The 20,120-nt window shown below is 40.6% G+C and overlaps 1 protein-coding gene across 3 annotated transcripts in view; it reads left to right on the top strand.

Moving 5' to 3' along the window:
* The window catches only part of asic2 (acid-sensing (proton-gated) ion channel 2), a 358,414-nt gene that overhangs the window by 222,659 nt on the left and 115,635 nt on the right, over positions 1-20,120 (top strand). The window contains exon 1 of one of the 3 annotated variants that reach the window (XM_052551308.1): positions 16,643-18,834. The exons of the other annotated variants lie outside the window; for them this stretch is intronic. Coding sequence (XP_052407268.1) covers positions 18,124-18,834 — 711 coding nt within the window. The 5' untranslated portion in view covers positions 16,643-18,123. Of the gene's footprint in view, positions 1-16,642; positions 18,835-20,120 lie in introns of those variants that run through there. 3 annotated transcript variants of the gene reach the window in all.

The following is a 20,120-nucleotide window of genomic DNA, read 5'->3' as shown; positions in this document are numbered from 1 at the left end:
TAGCCAGACTAAATTATGTTTTGGAAAGCCTCAGCCCCTACTATCAAAATATACAGTACAGTTGTAATTGCAGTCTGTGTGAAGACACTTATGTACCACCTTTGCAGTATACATTTGGAATTAAAACAAATAAAAATAATAAATAATACAAAAACATTTCAGATAAATTCAAAGGCTACAGATTTGGAATGATATTAGGGGTGAACAAATAATAACTGGAATTTTCCTTTACCTTAGTGGTCTCAGTTATAGATCTGCAACTGTGCTGGTGATCATCAAGAGTCATTCAGTACTGAAATACAGTTTTGTCCAACTTTTTCTCTTGGTCAGTACCAATCTCTGACTGTAATTAAGCTCAACCTTTATGTTCTGCGTGAGTTTGCCATTGACTCCGATGAGATGAGGGGAATTTAAATCAGCTCTGATCTTTATGCACCATAGATTTCTTGTTTATCCGGGCTGCTAGTTTATAAATGTGCAGTGCTGGTGTTTTTAGCACATCCCTGAATCTATAGGGGAGTGTGTGTATAATGTTTTCTAAAGTTGTTTTCTGAGTTTAAATTTGGAAACGCGAATCTTTGAGAAAAGTGGCCACAGTACATGGCTCAGATTTAGCTGTTTATAGTATATATTTACCATCTAACCTCTATATTTTGTGGTGACTGCCCATTTAATGTGCCTTGGCTCTCAGGAGGATGTAGTTTTGTGCTGGCGCTGGCTGTGGCTTACTCTGCAGTGATTAGTCACAGCTGAGTGTGTGTGTTTGAGGGGAATAAATAACCTGGTTGGTGATTCAGGTCACGTCAGAATCACTCTTTACAAAAACACATGCACATTCTGAGCAGCACCAAGGCTTGGTAGACTGTGCTGGCTACCAAAACATCTGACCAAAGGAAACTTTCAAGCAATTGTATTGGTTCCAGAGAGGCAATGATACCAGATTATGCACAAAAAGCTCAACTTGAGCATCTTTAGACACTCTCCCACACATTTAATATAACATTGAGCTGTCTGTTTTCTTCATCAAAAGGTGTCATGCTTTTTTCCACATGGGTTATGTGTTATGACACTGGACACAGATGTTTTTGTGAGGCGGTAATGCGAGAACCGGACTGAAACATTCAGGCGGTTTCAGGGAGAGAGATTGAGAAAAATAAAATGGAAGGAAGGAAGGAGGTAGGAAGAGGAAGGAAAACTATCACACTGTGCAGAAATCCTGTAATGTTTTTATTGCTTTCCTGAAAACAGGAAGCAGCTGAATGTGAAATGTGCCACTTGCTCAGTGATTTGAAAAGGTCAGAGATGTGGAAGCTTGCGTGCGCTGCTGTGTGTGCAGATAGATTAAGCAACTTTTCTCTCCTGACCTTCCAGAAGTGGAAAGGAATAATCTTCCAATCACAGTAGGCTGCCCAACACCAATAACATTTTACTATTGTAGGAAATCTCACTTCAGAAATCTCCTCAAGTCAAGACCTGAAAAAAAAAAAAGCCCAACATTTTATTTATTTATTGGTCTAAGGTATAAATGATATATTCAGCATTTTCCACTCATTTTATTAAATGTTCTAGTTCTATCACAAAACCTCTTAACCTTAAGATGTGTGTGCTATTTCACTGCTTGGCGCTGCAGTTTCTGCAGCTGTATTTATGTGTGTCTTTGTAAGTCAGAGCCTGCTAAATGAATAGATGTAATGGAAAGATGAGCAGACATGCAGTTAAAAATTAAGATGTCAGGAAACAAAAGTTTTATCAACATCTGGAGTGAGACTGAGAATCACATTTATTTTTGTAGTCACTTTAAGTGCCTTTCCCCCTTTGTGTCTCAGAGACCTGATAACTTAGTCAGAGACGCACCAGTAAATCATTACTAATAATTTGTGTGGCACCTCTTTGCTCCCTGGTGGATCTGGTCTGGGAGAACACAAGCAGGCAAAGCTGTAAAGAGCCCTGGGAGTGGCTGAGATTACAAGCCTGCAGATGAGTCAGAGAGCAGTGCCAGCGGCACTCTAACACTTCCAACCCTTCTGAGATTCATCCTGCGTGATTGCTGTTTTCATTGTTTGCTTTCTTGGGGTAGGACTATATACCAGGTGTCTCTTTGCCCAGACTTGAAAAACCTGACCTTAAAAAAATAAAATAGAAATGTCAATAACTGCTGCATTATTTATTTTTTTATATATATAAAAAAGCCATACGTTTCTCAGAGATGATGCCAGACTTACAATGTATTTGTCACAGTCTGGTGTGCTAGAAATCAGGCAGGACGAAGAATACAATAACACATTCATATTCCACAATAGGTAAAGTCCAAGCAAGGTAGGAACACACGCACAGAGTAACATTCACAATCACCTACAAACTAGAGACTGAGAGACGATGAGCCAGGGAGACAATGAAGATCCAGAGGGCCAAGTCAGAACAGATGGCGCCGGCGACCGAGGCGGGTTCCGGAAGGTCACGGTGGAGCCGGAGTGACAGAGGACTGAGGTGGAGACAGAGGAGCCTGACAGTGCCTGAGGGACAAGGTATGGCCGGAGGAGTGGAGTCCCGAGGAGCCGGATGGCCGACGACTGACCAAGGCTGTATGGACGATGGAGCCTGGTGGAGCTGGTGGACTGACGGGCCATGGTTGAGCCGGTGGATCGATGGTCCGAAGCAGATTCAGAGACTCAGAGGCTAGAGGAGACGTGAGATCCACCAGCCAAGACACCTATGGAGACTGGCATACCCACGGCGATCCCACCGCACAGATGGTGGGCTAAGGGTGAGCAAAGTGGCAGACACGAAGCAGTGGCAAAGGGACAGATGATGACAGGGCTGAGGGAGCAGGGATAATGAGACATGAGAGGCAGGGAGGGTGGGGATTTGTGATTGTCTGCGTATAAATCCATGTTAAAGTCAATAGATCCCCCAGAGTTCAGCAGAAGCTCACCCTCAGTGGTGGTGCAGTAGGCGAGGCTTTCTTCCAAGCCCTCGTGCTCTCTTGCATCTGCCACTGGCACATCTGGATCTGGAGTGGGACTGGTGAGATGCTTCTCGACGGGGCTGATGGTCAAAGGCTATTTATTGCTCACCAGCACCCACTCCACAAATGGTCCACCTCTGGACAGCCAGGATTTGCACTCCTCGTTGAGGCTTGCCAGAAAGAATCCACAGAGGCTGCTGTCCGGGTAGCTGGAATGATTGGAAACCTCTACAAAGACTGCAGAGTGGACCTCGAGAGGCATCTCCCTCTGCTCCAGCAGCAGGAGGAGGACATCTGGATGATGTCCATGTTGAAGGATGTGAAGAAGATCCTTTAAATAATCCATAAATGACAAAAAAGGCTATAAAACTGAGAGGACACATTCACAATAACCTGACAAACTACATGACAAGAGACAAGAAACTAATATAGGGCAAATAACAAGGGGCAAACAGGTGAGCACAATGAAGGTGATTAACCAATAATGAAAACAGGAACATAACCGAATATGGACATGATCAACAGTCCACGGTGTGTAACAGTAGTGGTACAATCGGATATCAACATTTTAGTTTGAAACTGAAGTTCAGTTTGCACTAACACACACACACACATAAAAAAAATGATAATAAACAATATTGTTACAAGATTTCTTTTGAACGTTCTTTTGAACGGTAATGCATGTCACAAACGAGTTCATCTTTTTTCTCCTTAACAATCCTAAAACAACATTTTAGATTTAAATTGGACATCATATTAAAGGTTCAAATTACTGTTATATTATTTATTTATTTCGATTTTTAAACTACTTTACCCTCAGTGTATATCAAAAGGCATTTGAAACACTGCTTGTCATTAAAAGTCTTAAAACTTAAATTCTATATCAGACACTTGCAAGCATATTTGGATACAATTCTGCTCCTAAAATGTCACTTTTGTGGTTAGAGTTAATGTAAGATATAAAAATAAGTGTTTTACAAACACTTATATCTAAAGTGACGTATAACAGGAACAACCTGGAGAAACCTGTAAGTGCTCAGCAGCACAGTAATAGCGTTTGGTTTCTTGCTGGGATTACACCAGTAAAATTATTGCTATTATCTCTAAGCATTGACTATTATGTCCCAACACATCTGATCTTGATCTCTTTATAGCCCACTGTTTCTCTACAGTTAGAATGCTTCATTAGTCCTAACTGTTGTATAGCTGTTTTAATAACTCAACATTAACCAGGAAGATAACTTACTTTGAGGTGTGGAATTCTAGTGAAACAAACTTAGTCAAATCATATTTTTGCTGGTTTATTAAAGCCGTTTTTCTCAAATAAATGTCAAAACAGGAATACAAACTAGTCACAAAATGTTTGTCTGATGCCTGAAATAACCAGGTTGGTTCTAGTGGTTTTAGTCATGCTGCAAACAGCAATCTCTAGCTGAAAATCTGATTTTATTATAGATGATGCACTTTTTTCCACTGGCAGGGCACCAGGTAGGTAGTGATTGCAATAGATTGAAAAGTTCTCATTTTGAATGTTTGCTGCCTGCCCTGCTTCCATCCACCAGCAAGATCACAAAACACCCATGACATTTTAGGTGACACATTCACATTTCCTCTAGCTGGCCTACTTATTTGATTGAAGACACTTTTCCCTTGCCAGCTTCTTGTATCAGTCCAGATCCACACTTGGTCTTGGTCATGTGACATCTGTTTTGGTGCCACAAGGGCAGCAGTTGGCCAAATGAGTGATGTTCTTTTAAATGAAGTTTTCTCTGTACTGACAATGTGTAGTGATGATTTGAATCAGTAATGTGACTGAATAACCAATGCTTGGTTTCTATCACCACACTGTAAAAAATGACTGTATTAACCAACTAAAGTTTGGATCCAACCTCTTATGGAGATGAGGCGGGGCCCCATCCCCTTCAAGTACTTCAGATGATGCCCGCGCTGCATCAACATAAAACCTGTCAAATAAGGACAAACTGAAATTAAACAGGAACACACACGTGACAGATATCACCCCCCTCCCGGAAGGCACGTCCCGGACATAACAGTACCATCTAGGAGGGTGGGTGGGGGCTGTGGAGGCTGGTGCAGGACAGGAATACGGTGGAGACCAGGAGAGCCTCCTGGAGAGTTCCGGTTGCCATGGTGGAGCAGGGGACACAGGAGGCCATGTCCAGAAACACAGAGTCAGCGGGGGCTGGCTGTCTCGATGAGAAGCTGAATCTGGACTGATCCCTTCCCTCCAGCTCAGTCCAGTGGTGTTTGGGAGGTCCAGAACAGCGAGTTGAGTGTTGCATCATCACCTATTCTTTGACCTTGTTTCTGTCTCCCCTTGATTGTGTTATCATGTTCAGATGTTTCATGTCAATTACCCTCATTAACGTTCCCCTTATAAGTTGAATTCTGTACAGTGTTTGGTTGTCCGGTCTCCCCTTACGAAAGGAAAATATATTTACCAATATATTTCTTAAAATATATTGTAATATATTATTTTCCCTTTTTATTTCTAATATTTTATATATTTAAATACATTTAATAATATATTGATGACACATATATTATATAATATATTGCAAAATATACAAATGATTGCCGCTTTCAATATATTGCAATATATTGGAAAAAACAAATATATATAACAATATATGCCTAATATATTACATGATATTTTCCAATATACTGCAATATATTTTTGTTTCATAAGGGTCGTCGATGTGTATCTGTGTTTCTGCCTTCACCTAGTGGATTACCCATATGAGGATTATTAAAGACTTTGTATAATCATCTGCCTTGTTTACATGCTTCTCTCCCACACACCACACCATGACAATTCCCTTTCATTGAATTGAATTTTAATTTTATTTGTCAGTGTTTTCAGAATCAGAATCAGAAAGAGCTTTATTGACAAGTAAACTTGCACATACAATGAATTTGTTTTAGTGACATAAGCTTCCAGTACACAGAGACAACAAAAACACACAGATAAAATAATAATAATAAAAAAAATATATTATAATAATAATAATAATAAATTGTAAATATAAAGACAAATATTGCAAAATAAATCAAAAAATAAATAAATTGTATGAACAGTTGTGCTATAGATGACAATGGAATTGAATAGAGTGATATAAAGGGATGTACTAGGATGGAGGTGGTAACAAATAAATAAAAGAATATTGCACTTTTTATTACTGTAAATTTCACTGTTTTTGTCTGCTCTGCTTTAGTCGAATCCAAAATGTGCACTTTGACAATCATGATATCATAGATTGTTTTCCTCCTAACTTTTATTAAACTGTTGTTATCCGTTTTATTGTTCACTCCCTTTGAACTTTAACTTTTCTGTTGTCCTTAGCTTTCAGCCATTCATTTTGTTTCTCTATTAGCTGCCCATAGTCCGTTATCTCAGCTCACCCCATCTAGTCCTCTCCCCATCTCTAATCTCTTCTTTAATGAGTTCATTTTCAGTGGCTTTACAGCAAGACAGATTGCTGTGGTGTCCTGCTGGTCACCCACAGTGTTGAACAGAGCCAATAAGCTTCACTCTGTCTTTATGTACTATATATTGCAGTATGTCGTATATTGTCATAACATTTTATGTTATTATACAGAGGATTAGGTCAGCTGACACTCACAAGTGATTTAATATTAGTTAAACTTCACTGTGAAAACAACACATGTTGTACTAGTATTGTTGGGTCAAGAAAATTTAATACACACCTACTGTTATCTTAATGTGTGGATGTATTCTTTAATGATATTCTAACTAACCCTTATGTAAAATGACTTGCCATGATTGCCAACTCAGTTGAAACAAATATGAGTAGCTGTCAGTAGTGATCAACCTAAATTTTTAGTAGCTGATGTTTTAAATTGTTCCGTTGCTTTTTAAGGAAAAAAAAGTGTTAAAGCATTGGGTTCAGCAATTTGTGTGCATGGCACTCAATTGGACATGCATTTAAAAGGCAGATTTCTTAAGCAGATCTTTAGCAAATCTGTAAATCTGCTATTTCTTAAAAAAAAAAAAAAAATTCTTTACACCTTTTCAAATCGTGTTTGCAGATTACATTTGCAAGGTGGCAACAAGTATTGTCATTTGAAGTGATAATTTGAATAATTAGGGGTTAGGGATCCCCCGAGGGAAGGGATCCTCTGGTGTCTGGCGGGCATCTGGCCCTGATCCAGAACCAGCCCTCTGGCTGTGGCATTCTCAAGCCCACCAGCCATTCCTGTGTCAAGCCCATTGGCCACGCCGAAGTCAAGCCCACCTGCTGCGCCAATGTTAAGCCCGCCAGCCGTGCCAAAGCCAAGCCCTCAGCCTACTGCCTACCACCCCACAAATCAAAAGAGAAACCTGAGGAGGAAAAGTCTGATGGCTTCAGCCACAGAGCTCGCTCCAGTGTTGGCTCCAGCCCCAGAGCTCACTCCATTGTTGGCTCCAGCCCCGGAGTTCACTCCAGTGTCAGTTCCAGTCCTGGAGTTTGCTCCCATCTCGGCCCCAGCCCCAGAGTTCGCTCCTGCGAGGGCTCCACTCCTCGAAAGTGCCCTCTGGTGCCTGTTTCTCCAGAGCGCCCTCATGACCCTGTTCCAGCCAAGATGCCAGTGATTCTGCCCAAGTATTTTTCAGGGCAGGGAGGTCGGGGTATAGGGATCCAGCCATAGGCCTTCTCTGCCATAGCCTCCTGAACTGTCTGCTCTGCCATGGACTCCTGGATTGTCTGATCCACCAAGGCCTCCTGAGTTCCCTGCTCCACCATGGCTCCCTGAGCTCCCTGCGCCACCATGGCTCCTTGGACGGCATGCTCTGCCACTGTCCCCTGAACTGCCTGATTCGCAGGCAGAACAGGTACCGTTCCGTGTCTGTCCCGAGAGGCCTACAGAGGGCCCACCCCCTTCCAGGAGGGGGGAGTTATTTCAGATTATGTCTTTGGATAAAATAAAGACTGTGATTATTGTTACATCATCTCCATGCTTTCTCTGTGCTCCTTAGTTCCTCCACAGCAGCACAACTGTGGCAGTCATTCTATTAACTTGTTTACTGAACTATTATATAAACACACATGTATATATATATATATATATATATAAACAAAAACTATAAGATTTAGCAGTGTGAACCAGCCTGAATATAAGGTGAATATCTGCCCGTTGCTCTCTAATCAGCAGATTGAATGTGCACTGATTGAGATGGCCACCTCTCCTTTTAGAATCAGATGCATGTGTTTCCAGGTGATTACCTCCTCACACACACATACACTTCCCATCATGGTGACTATTTGCTGCTTTTTAATTTGGTCTTGATGGACAGCCACACCTCCCTTTATCGCTCTCTGTATCTCTTTTCTCTCATATTGTCATGTGCAAACAACCAACTCAATAGTATTTGAGCATTGTCTACTAGATGAGTGTGGATGACATTGAGAGTATGCACTATTTCCATCCCCTCCTGCACAAACACTATTAATTTCCTTTCCTGTCTGATGAGGCATGCCCCTTCCATTAATTTCAATAGTCTGCTGATTTTTAAAGCAGTAGTTCTGTAATCTGGGGTAAAGCCATTTCTCACATCAGACATGTTTGGTGAATGCTTGATTAAAAAACTTATAGAGCAGACTGAGCTCATTGATTACCAGTGCTATTGGAGTCATCTTTATTCAGAACACTGTCTTATTGATCACCTTGACAAAATGCATCTCTTCATTTTTGAGCATTGACCAATTTGGCTGGCGCTTAAGCAGAGCTTTGTACATCGTTTCATTTTTTTTTCTGATATTGTGAGATTTTCATAGACTTGTCTTGGTAAATTGAGCGACGGCTGAAAGAAACTCAGTAATGCCTTATTCTAGAGTGAATTGTATGCAAATAAGGGAGAAGAAATCTTTAGAGAAAAGGCTTTACAAGCTATTCTCCCTTGATTTATCACAGCAAATGAGGAGCTCCTCAACTCATGTATATTGGTGCTTCAGTGCACATTAACACCTAATAGTACAGCTCTTTTTGGATTGTTTTAATATGCCTAGTCCTTACAGTTGACAGTAATACCCCCATTGTGCAAATACTCCTACACAGCATTACCAAACCTTTTCAAAATGACATTTGTTTTTAAATAGCAAGCATTTCCATGTCTTTTACTCTGCAATATAGCTTGCTTTGCATAGCCAATTGATTGCTATCTGCCATTTCTCTAAATCTCAGCCTGTGCCTGCACTATGCATATAGTATTCACCAGAGGCGTCTGTTGATAGTGGGAAAAGAACACTAATGACACAGTTTGGAGAGAGTTGTGTGTTTCTGTTCGTTTATTTAAAAAATGGCTTTGTTGTTTCTAATAATGTTGCTTCATAACAGGCTACAAACAGTAAGCTAATCCCTTTTGTACTGTTTTCTGATACTTTCAGGAATCTAGAATAGATCACATTGTCAGGTTACCCCCGTGTCTATGTCTGTGCATGACTATGCATGAGGCTGCAGTCTTCTTGTCTCCAGACTTCTATAAATGAATGTAACATTCTAAGTGGGGAAGCTGGTGTGTAGCTGACTATGCAAATGCGATTCTGCATTGTGTAGCATGCTGAGATCCCGCTCATGCAAAACAAGACAAGCTTGGATAATGTCATAAGAAATAAGCAATGGCTAAGCCCAAGCATTTTCATATTTGTGCATCAAAGCATTATTTGCTATTTGCCGTAATGTCACTTTGAGTTATTACTATCTTTGTTTAGACAAGTGGTTTCTATATTGTTCTCATAGCTGACAGTAATATCCAGTGATGCAAGGTAATGTTTTAATTTAATTGCATTGCATTGCAAGAGTTGCATTGCAAATATAGATTCTAATTTACATGATTCATGTAATTTGTAACTGAATATGACAAATCTTACAAATTTAAGACCCCTGTATGTCTATAATTCAGTGTAATTTCAGTAATATTTCGTATGCAGTAGTTCTGTTTGTTTGTAGGCAGTAACTGTGAATGTGTGAACATGGCTCTCAGTAATAGAGACTGACCTTGTCAAGCTGAGAAGTTTATATTCATCAGTATTCTCATACACACAGGTATTTTTATCTGAGTCAGGACCTGTAAAGTGAGGAGAGTTTTTTTTTATTTACCTGTTGATTTATAAATGTATTTCGTTTGATGAAAGAACCTAAATGCTGGTAAAAATGTAATACTTGTGGCTGGATTTAGTTTTTGTTTTGGTTCTAGAAGAGGGTTTGAGTGTTTGGCCTTCAGGTATCTTGTGTCAAATTCAATCCATGGTTCTTTGAATGAGGGTTGGACACTCTCATTAGTGAGCTGCTGCATGGCCTCTTGCTCGCTGTAGAACCCAGTTTGATTTTCAGGGAAGTAGATCTCACAGTGGGGCTCTGGAAGTAAAAATCACTTTAAAAATTTCCATGGAGAAACAGATTTTTTTATTGTGAAAAGCTTGAACACAGCCCTGCCATGGGCTTAGACATTTTAAAAAGTAGTATAATATTGTATAGAATCAAAACGGGATAATAATAATAATAATAATAATAATAAAAAGCGAAGTAAAATGTGCTTTTCAAGTAATTGTTTGAAGTAGTTAAGATGTAACTGCTTAATTTTAATTAAAGGTTTTGGGGAGGTTGTGTGTTTCTGTCCGTTTATTTCAAGAATGGATTTGTTGTTTGTAGTAATGTTGCTTCATAACAGTCTACAAACAGTAAGCAAATCCTTCTTAATTTTTAAATACTTTTTTGCTTCAAATGTTGAAATCTCTGTGCATGTTTAAATGGTTCAGATCATTATTGAAGAGCATGTAGTGTTCTATCTTGTACACCATTGTGTTGAGATTTATGTATAATTATGTATATTTATTTATGTGTTCCTGTAACTCAAGTAGTAGAGCATTGCGTTAGCAAGCGCTAGGTTGGGGGTTTGAATCCCAGGGAACGCATTTTAGGAGAAAAATGATAGCGTCTGCTAAATGCATAAATTTATGCATTTCTTGTGTAAATATGTAAACTTTTCAATCAGGCCTTTGTGCCCGGTTGGACTGTACTTTCTTCCGATTTTTGTGAATTCATGCTTATGTTTTTGTTTTTTTGTTTTTTTTGTACTCGGTTGACTTTGTTAGCATGGTAAAATATGAGGTCATATTGAAGGGCTAGTTTAATGCTGGGACAGGTGCTGGTCATATAATTAGAAATATCATCAAAAAGTTGATTTATTTCACTAATTCCATTCAAAAAGTGAAACTTGTATACTATATTCATTCATTACACACAGACTGATATATTTAAAATGTGTATTTCTTTTAATTTTGATTATTATAACTGACAACTGAGGAAAATCCCAAATTCAGTATCTTAGAAAATTAGAATATAACTTAAGACCAATACAAAGAAAGGATTTTTAGAAATCTTTGCCAAATGAAAAGTATGAACATGAAAAGTATGAGCATGTACAGAACTCAATACTTAGTTGGGGCTCCTTTTGCCTGAACTTCTGCATCAATGCGGCGTGGCATGGAGTCGATCAGTCTGTGGCACTGCTCAGGTGTTATGAGAGCCCAGGTTGCTCTTATAGTGGCCTTCAGCTCTTCTGCATTGTTGGGTCTGGCATATCACATTACCCTCTTCACAATTCCACATAGATTTTCTATGGGGTTAAGGTCAGGCGAGTTTGCTGGCCGATTAAGAACAGGGATACCATGGTCCTTTAAACCAGGTACTGGTAGCTTTAGCACTGTGTGCAAGTGCCAAGTCCCTTTGGAAAATGAAATCTGCATCTCCATAAAGTTGGTCAGCAGCAGGAAGCATAAAGTGCTCTAAAACTTCCTGGTTTTACGGCCGTGTTGACCTTGGACCTCAGAAAATACACTGGACTAACACCAGCAGATGACTTGGCTCCTCAAACCATCACTCACTGTGGAAACTTTACACTGGACCTCAAGCAACGTGGATTGTGTGCCTCTCCTCTCTTCTTCTCTTCTTCTTGTTCAAGAGTGGCTTGACAAAGGAATGCAACAGCTGAAACCTATGTCTTGCATACGTCTGTATGTAGTTGTTCTTGAAGCACTGACTCCAGCTGCAGTCCACTCTTTGTGAATCTCTCCTACATTTTTGAATGGGTTTTGTTTCACAATCCTCTCCAGGGTGTGGTTATCCTTATTGCTTGTACACTTTTTTCTGCCACATCTTTTCCTTCCCTTCACCTCTCTATTAATGTGCTTGGAAACAAAGCTCTGTGAACAGCCAGCCTCTTTTGCAATGACCTTTTGTGTCTTGCCCTCCTTGTCCAAGGTGTCAGTGGTCACCTTTTGACAACTGTCAAGTCAGCAGTCTTCCCCATGATTGTGTAGCCTACAGAACTAGATTGACAGACCATTTAAAGGCCTTTGCAGGTGTTTTGAGTTAATTAGCTGATTAGAGTGTGGCACCAGGTGTCTTCAATATTGAACCTTTTCACAATATTCTAATTTTCTGAGATACTGAATTTGGGATTTTCCTTATTGGTCAGTTATAATCATCAAAATTAAAAGAAATAAACATTATAAAAATATCAGTCTGTGTGTATTGAATGAATTTAATATACAAGTTTCACTTTTTGAATGGAAATACTGAAATAAATCAACTTCTTGATGATATTCTAATTATATGATCAGCACCTATAGGCACTCAATAAAGCATCTGCCTGAAAGAAAGCATAATAAAATCCATTACATGCTCACTGTGAAACTGAATGCCCAAATACTGGGAAAATTAATATAAACTAAAGGATTCTTCTATCCTTTTTATTTTACTTACCACAGTTTTATAATGAACGGCACAATGTAGCTGGAGATGTACTGGATTGTACTTACTAAAACTGAATCAAGCAGCAGTTAATATATGCACTGATGTCCAGGCCGCTTGAATGCTTTTCGGAGGATATGAGATCCTAGGGGATGTGTGATGCTAACTGATAAGTAATGGCTGAAAGGCTCCAGACTGAAGTTGGAGATTGTACTCATGATTTGAGGATGATGAAGAGAATATTAATCTTTCTGTTGGAAATGAATTAAAATGTGTTTTATGCAAGGCTGCAAACCAGTTCACCGTTGGCCTTACATCAGTGCCAATTTCTTTGTTGTTTGCTAGCTGGAATTAGAATGACCTTTTATCCATAAATCATTTTGTGCATAAATCAATATATTTTCTCGTTCTACTCTAACAATCTATTGCATCAAAGGATGAGCAGACAACTGCTAGACAGGTTCAAAATATATATATTTTTTACAAGACAAATTCAAGTCCCAGGTCTGAACCCTAAAATAATTCCCAAGTTACAAGGTTTCACTAAAACCATTAATTTGAATTTAGCTCTCCAAGTCTTACCAATGAATTATAAAACACATTTATTGTAATTTCATTAGGTTTATAAAAAATACATACAACTGGGGGTAGTAATGCAATATGGATGAAGTGATAAATATTGCAAACTTAACTCTAAAACAGTCTCAGTTTTATGTTAAGGAATTCCTTTTGGTTTATAGCCAAGTTACATAATTTGATAAAAATGTGTTTGCCAGCATAATGATGATTGAATAATCATGAAAGATCTAACCATCTGCAGCACTGTGAACAACTTTACATATTTGAGACTTGCAATTTGCTATTCAAGACCAGTAGATGCAACAAAGTAATCCTGTTAAGCAAGTTTCTAATTGCATCTTCCTTTTGATTTTTTTGTTGTTGTTTTTATTAATGTATTTGTAAGAATTTATCCAAATGTTTTTGTGGGATTATTGTGGGAATAAATGTTTCAAAACTATAACCATCATTCCAGTCCCAAAGAAGCCATCTCCATCCTGCTTCAATGACTACCGTCCTGTTGCACTTACTCCCATCCTCATGAAGTGCTTTGAACGGCTAGTCATGCACCACATCATGTCTGCCCTCCCCACCTCCCTGGACCCTTTCCAGTTTGCATATCAGTCCAACCACTCGACCGATGATGCCATCACAACTGCCGTCCACTCAGCAATCACACGTCTAGACAAAAAGGACTCATACGTCAGAATGCTGTTCATAGATTTCAGTTCAGCATTCAACACAATCATCCCTCAACAGCTCATTTACAGACTGGTCCAGCTGGCACTCAACACTTTGTTCTGCAACTGCTGTAGGACTTTCTGACTGGAAGACCTCAGGCAGTACGCATCGGCAGCAACACATCCAGTACCATCACACTGAACACTGGGCCCCCCCAAGGATGTGTGCTGAGCCCCCTCCTCTTCACTCTGCTGACCCACGACTGCACACCGTAACACAACTCCAACCTCTTAATTAAGTTTGCAGATGACACTACTGTGGTGGGTCTCATAAGCAACAAAGATGAGACAAACTACAGGAGCGAGGTGAGCCGCCTGGCCGGATGGTGCAGTGACAACAATCTTTCTCTGAATGTGGAGAAGATCAAGGCGATTGTTGTTGACTTCAGGAGAGCACACACTCAGCATGTTCCTCTGACCATCAATGGTCCAACTATGGAGAGAGTGAGCAGCACCAAGTTCCAGGTTGTGCACATCACAGAGGACCTCTCCTGGACTGAAAACAAAGCAGCACTGGCCAAGAAAGCACAGCAATGTCTTTCTGCCTATGCAAACTGAGGGGAGCCAGAGCCCCACCCCCCATCATGTACACCTTCTACAGAGGCACCATCGAGAGCATCTTGTCGAGTTTCATCACTGTGTGGTATGGCGCCTGCAACACGTCCTGCCGGGAGACTCTGCAACGCATAGTGAGAGCAGCTGAGAAGATAATTGGTTTCTCTCTCCCCTCCTTCCAGGAAATTCACGGAACCCGTCTCACTCGCAAAGCCCTCTGCATTGCAGGTGATCCCACCCACCCATCACACAGCTTCTTCAATCTGCTGCCATCAGGGAGGAAACTGCGAAGTTTACAGACCAGGACCAGCAGACTGAAGGACAGCTTCATCCATCAGGCTGTCAGGAAGCTGAACTAGCTCCCAAACTTTCCCCCCATCCCTTTTCTGCCCCAGGCACCACTGAACTATGAACACCCCCCCACCCCCCCACCAGATCTCACATACCCAGCCCCCCCACCCACCCACTGTCATACAATGACATGCACCAGTCACTTTGTGCAGCATTGGTCTGCTCACTACCTCATTCACCATGGAACTGACATTATTCTACTACCTCATTAGCCAGTTAAATAAAATAAAATAATACTTTAATCAGACTGAATATGTTTTTTTTGCACTACATTTTTTTTGTTTGTTCACTTCACTGGTTTGCACTCTATCTGCCATGTGCCTTGCAATGCTTTATTTAACTTTATTTTTTATTTTATTATATGTCCTTTTTACATTCCCTTATTGTATAGTTGTATCTTATATTTTATATTTGATGTAGATTTTTTGTCTCTACTGTTAGTGTTATCTATATGCACCGGGGGTCTGAGAGTAACGCAATTTTTATTCTCTATATGTATGTACTGTACATGTGGAAGAATTTACAATAAAGCAGACTTGACTTGACTTGACTTGGCTTGATCTGCTGTCAGCTTTTGATGATAAGTTTTCAAGCCAAGTACTTAAAGTCCATGTTGTTAACAAGGTATTTTTGTTCACTGAAAAAGAGAAATAAAAAGATTCACAAGAACAGAAAACAGGTGAGAAAATTAATTTTGAGGACAATTATTTGATACGAAATAGCCTTATAGACACTATTTGCATCCCCTGGTGACTCATTTGTAAATACAGAGCCCATGTGTGCATACTATTCATTGAGGATCACCAACAGAGAAATCTTCTTATCTAGTTAAATGGTCAAGTATATATTTGTAAATTATTTATTTATTTATTTATTTAGTTAGTTTTCTTTTTTTTTTCTTTTTTTTTGGTGGAGTGTTAGCAAATAACAAAAACTGGGATTTTTCTAAGACACTGTTGGATAATAAGTGAAATGTTATAAAGAATGATGGGATGTGTCAAACATATGATTGACTAGTCAAAACAGTTTGATATTGTGCTGTTGTGATATATTCAGTTTGTGATTAAAGAACACCCCGCCCCCCAGGATCCAAATCTCGCTCCATCGGTTGCTTTCTAAATATTTGGTGATCTGTGACTCTTTATCTGCCTGCCTATTGCAACAATACGAGTACAATCTAGAGTACATGCACTCATGTGACGAAACTCTGACAGGTCACTTTCTCCATCCCCCAAACTGTAATGCAAATCTTTAGTAAATATTGTTCGTCATGCTAGAAGAATCGAGCATTTTTGTTGTTGTTGTTGTTGTGCCAAAACGTTTTCCAAAAAAAAAAGAAAAAAGCACCAAATATGTATGTAAAATATAGAAAAAAAGGTGACAGAAAATATAAGCGTGAGAGATAGGAAGTATGGGACACCAGTGAGCTCATTTGGCTTTTCTTTCTGCTCAAAAGCAACCCTCCTACACGCTCACACACAGAGTGACAGGACACCATTTTACTTTTTAACAAGCTCATGAAGAGAAACATTAGAGGGACTCTTTTGTTTCTTTTCCGCCTTGTTCAAGGAAGCAGACTGTGAAAAAAACATACAGGCAAAAAAAGAGAGTTTGAGAGAGGGAGAGAGAGAGAGAGAAACAGAGAGAGAGAGCAAGTAAGTAAGAAAGAGAGTGAGAGAGAGAGAGCTGGCACAGGCTGAGCCAGGCGCTGGCTGTGTGGACACGGAGGAGTGCAGAGCGAACAGAAACGACAGAGCAAGAGGAGGAGTGAATGGATGGAGTGACCCAGGAGGAGGAGAGGAATGCTGAGCGAACAGACCGACAGAGCGCGAAAGGGAAGACGAGAGTGGCGTGGCAGCAACAGCAGAGCAATTAAACAGTGGAAAGACAAGCAAAGGCTCACATGCCGAGCAGCTTCTGTCGCTCGCTCACACTCTCTCTCTTTTGAGCAACTGAAGAGGCAGAAGTGAAGCATCCAGACAACGACAAAGGACAAGAGGAGGCACACAAGAGGCAGGGGGAGGAGCAAGCATGCTTTGATTGACAGAGGAAAGAGGAGGGACATGGACGCAAATTGAAGAATTTGATTTTCTGGGAATGGATATTTTTAGTGAAGAAAAAACAAAGGAGAAGAAGATAAAGGATGCCGTTTCAGTCTAAAATAAGGATGGAAAGGGGGAGGGGGAGAGAGAGAGTGAGATGCTGAATTCGGACCATGTCAGAACAGATTCCACATCAACGGCATTCAGTCCTCCTGCAGGCAAGAGTCAGTGTGTGTGCGTATGTGTGTGTGCGTGTGTGAACTAGCACGAAGTACGAGCTTTGTAGCACCAGGCTTTTGCCCATGTGCCCCCGTAGTTGAGGACAGAGACACATAGATATGGGAAGGAAAAAAGTAAATGATGTATCACTGTCAAAGCTAGAGAAAAAAAGGCAACAAGACAAGATGAGTGTGATCGTGGGGTTGTGAGGTCAGCTGTAGCTAGTTTTTGGGAAGCCCTCCCTTCAGGGACTTAGGAAAAGGATCGCCCGAGACAGTCTATTTCACCAACAGGTCAGCCTGCCTGGAGGCTCTCTCAAAACCTTAATTCTTGTGACTCAGCTGGTGCTGCCTCCCACTATCCATCTCTTTTTCATTATTCTCGCTTACAATCTGTCTTGAATCTATTGAATCTCTTCTCTTATTAAGATCACTTCGCATGTAACTGCCTCAATGTTTCTGATTCACTTGCCTGAACTTCGGGAGATTCTGGGAGAAGCTCAGAGGGAGATTTCAGGCTGTCCCTAAAGCCAGACTGAGCACCCTGATCAGATGGACTGAGGGGGGAGTAAAAGATAGAGCTAGAAAGAGAGAGCAACAAGGCAAATAGCCTGGGGATTTAGCCTGAGGGGTTATAGAGAGTTGCCAGCGGGTATGAAGACACATACTTAATTTTGGGTGCCTTAGGGAGCAGTGTGTTTGTGCATGAATGTGATTATTCAATCAAGAAATAAAGTTTGCATACATTTGACAGGATATTAAAGTGGAATTTTAAGTAGAGCTGGGGTTGTATGCTTCAATTATACTTTGAGGAGTCCTGCAGGTGCTACAATCGTACATGACTCGATAGCTGGACTCTGAACATTAGATTTGTATTCACAAAGTCAGTGTTGTGGCTCTATCCGTGCTCCTGGAGCCCCATGAGGGCCCCGGCCGTGGAGGCCTGGTTGGGAGATGAAGCAGTCCGCCCTGCTGCTCTAGCAGCTTTGTGGGCCCTCATGGCTCTGGAAGGCCGCTGTCTGCGCCCTGCCTCGCCCACGCCAGGCCAACGCAGGGCCCGCCGTCGTCTCACCCAACCCGGAGCACCACGAGATGATCTGTCCCGCCTCACTGAAGCCCTCCTAGCGAGGGCTCACCTCCACGGATTGCGGCACATCTGCTCTCCGTCAAACTCTCTCAGCCGACGGGCCTTTTGGATGCTAGCCTTCTGTATTTGTCTGGGTTTACTGTTGTCCTGGTCCTCGAATCGGCTACTTCACTGGCTGGCCTTCCCCACTCACACAAGAGTCCACACAGAGTGGGCGAGAGAACTGCCTTTTCCCACGGTCACCATCTGCAACAATAACCCCGTACGTTTGTATCACCTCACTAAGAGCGACCTGTACTTCGCGGGTCACTGGCTCGGACTGTTGCTGGCCAACCGCACGGCCAGACCCCTGGTGCTTGACCTGCTTCAAGATGACAGACGGACATGGTTTAGCAAGCTGTCAGATTTCCGTCTTTTCCTGCCTCCACGGCGCTTCGAGGGCACCAGCTTGGAGTTCATGGACCGACTGGGCCACCAGCTGGAGGATATGCTACTGGCCTGCAAGTACCGCGGAGAGCCCTGTGGAGCTCACAACTTCTCCACTGTGAGTCTGAACAAATGACCTCCATCTCTCTTTCTGTCCTTCTGTCTCTTTCATTGTCACCCTTTTCCTCTAGTATTTGTCAGATTTACTGTGATTTACTCTTTTATGCAGCACATGTACAGACTCGGCTCTGACCTCTCGTTAGTTCTTTTCCTGTGTTGCCCTCTCTGTCGTGCTTCAAATATTTCACAGCACATTTTGTTCACCCATATCTAAACTTTCTGAACCCAATTTTGTATTTACTAATTTTTTGTATGAGGGAGCCTAGTGTCTAATACAAGTGTTTACAAACACATCAGGTGCAAGGTTGATTTCCATAATGCAATTCTGATTGAGCATAATGTGCTATTTGCATTTGCGTAAAGACCCTCAACCTATTTACACAGAAATCTGCCAATGTATCAGCTGTCTAGCCTCAAGTACATACTGATCTTTCATGCCAATAAATACTTATGTATGTATATTAGGGTGTTGCTATAGGTGTCTATACACTGCATTGCTGTGAACAGTCTCAGACTCCTATTGTCAGTGAACATGTCTTCCTTCTCCTCATGCTCATCCTGTTTCTCCACAGTCACAGCTGCTGCTGCTGTATTGCATACACTCACTCGATCCCAGACACATTTCCCTGAGAAATAACAAGCACTGTTATAGACAGGTATAAGCGGAAGCTTTGAAAACAATGACGTAATCAATTAAATTATAGTTTAAATTTGTGCAGGAAACTTTTGTTTTGATATGCAGATTTTATTATTATTATTATTATTATTATTATTATTATTATTATTATTATTATTATTATTATTTTCAATTGAACACTTTTTTTTTGTTTTGATCTTCAGTTTTTTGGCATGTTCCCATTGTGACAAATTACTATAACAATACACCATGCTATTGGGGGATGTTGTCAACTACTTTAAGTTCAGTGTTTATTCTGTAATACCCCGACCCCGGGCAATTACAACAGAATTACTTAATCACTTTATAATGGAGTTAAACTTTATAAATTCTAAATATTTAAACATGCTGTTTATTTGAACATACTGTTCAAAATGCTTTTAAACATAAGTGTATTTAAACATACTGCATCTGTAGCACAAAATTACAGATTTGGCTCAGAAGTTTGTTTTGATAAATTATTGGATAACAAGGTCACCATATCTCAGTGGAGATGGAGTGCATGCTCTAACCACTCTTACCACTGAACCACATCTCCAGACACCATTATGAGGTTTTAAATAAAGTGACATTGTATAGCGGACTATTCATTTTGACTTTACATAATA

Source organism: Carassius gibelio, chromosome B3 (genome assembly GCF_023724105.1).
Source record: "Carassius gibelio isolate Cgi1373 ecotype wild population from Czech Republic chromosome B3, carGib1.2-hapl.c, whole genome shotgun sequence".
NCBI lineage: Eukaryota > Metazoa > Chordata > Actinopteri > Cypriniformes > Cyprinidae > Carassius > Carassius gibelio.
Note: the sequence above shows the minus strand (reverse complement) of the source record. Positions and strands in the feature narration are given on the sequence as shown.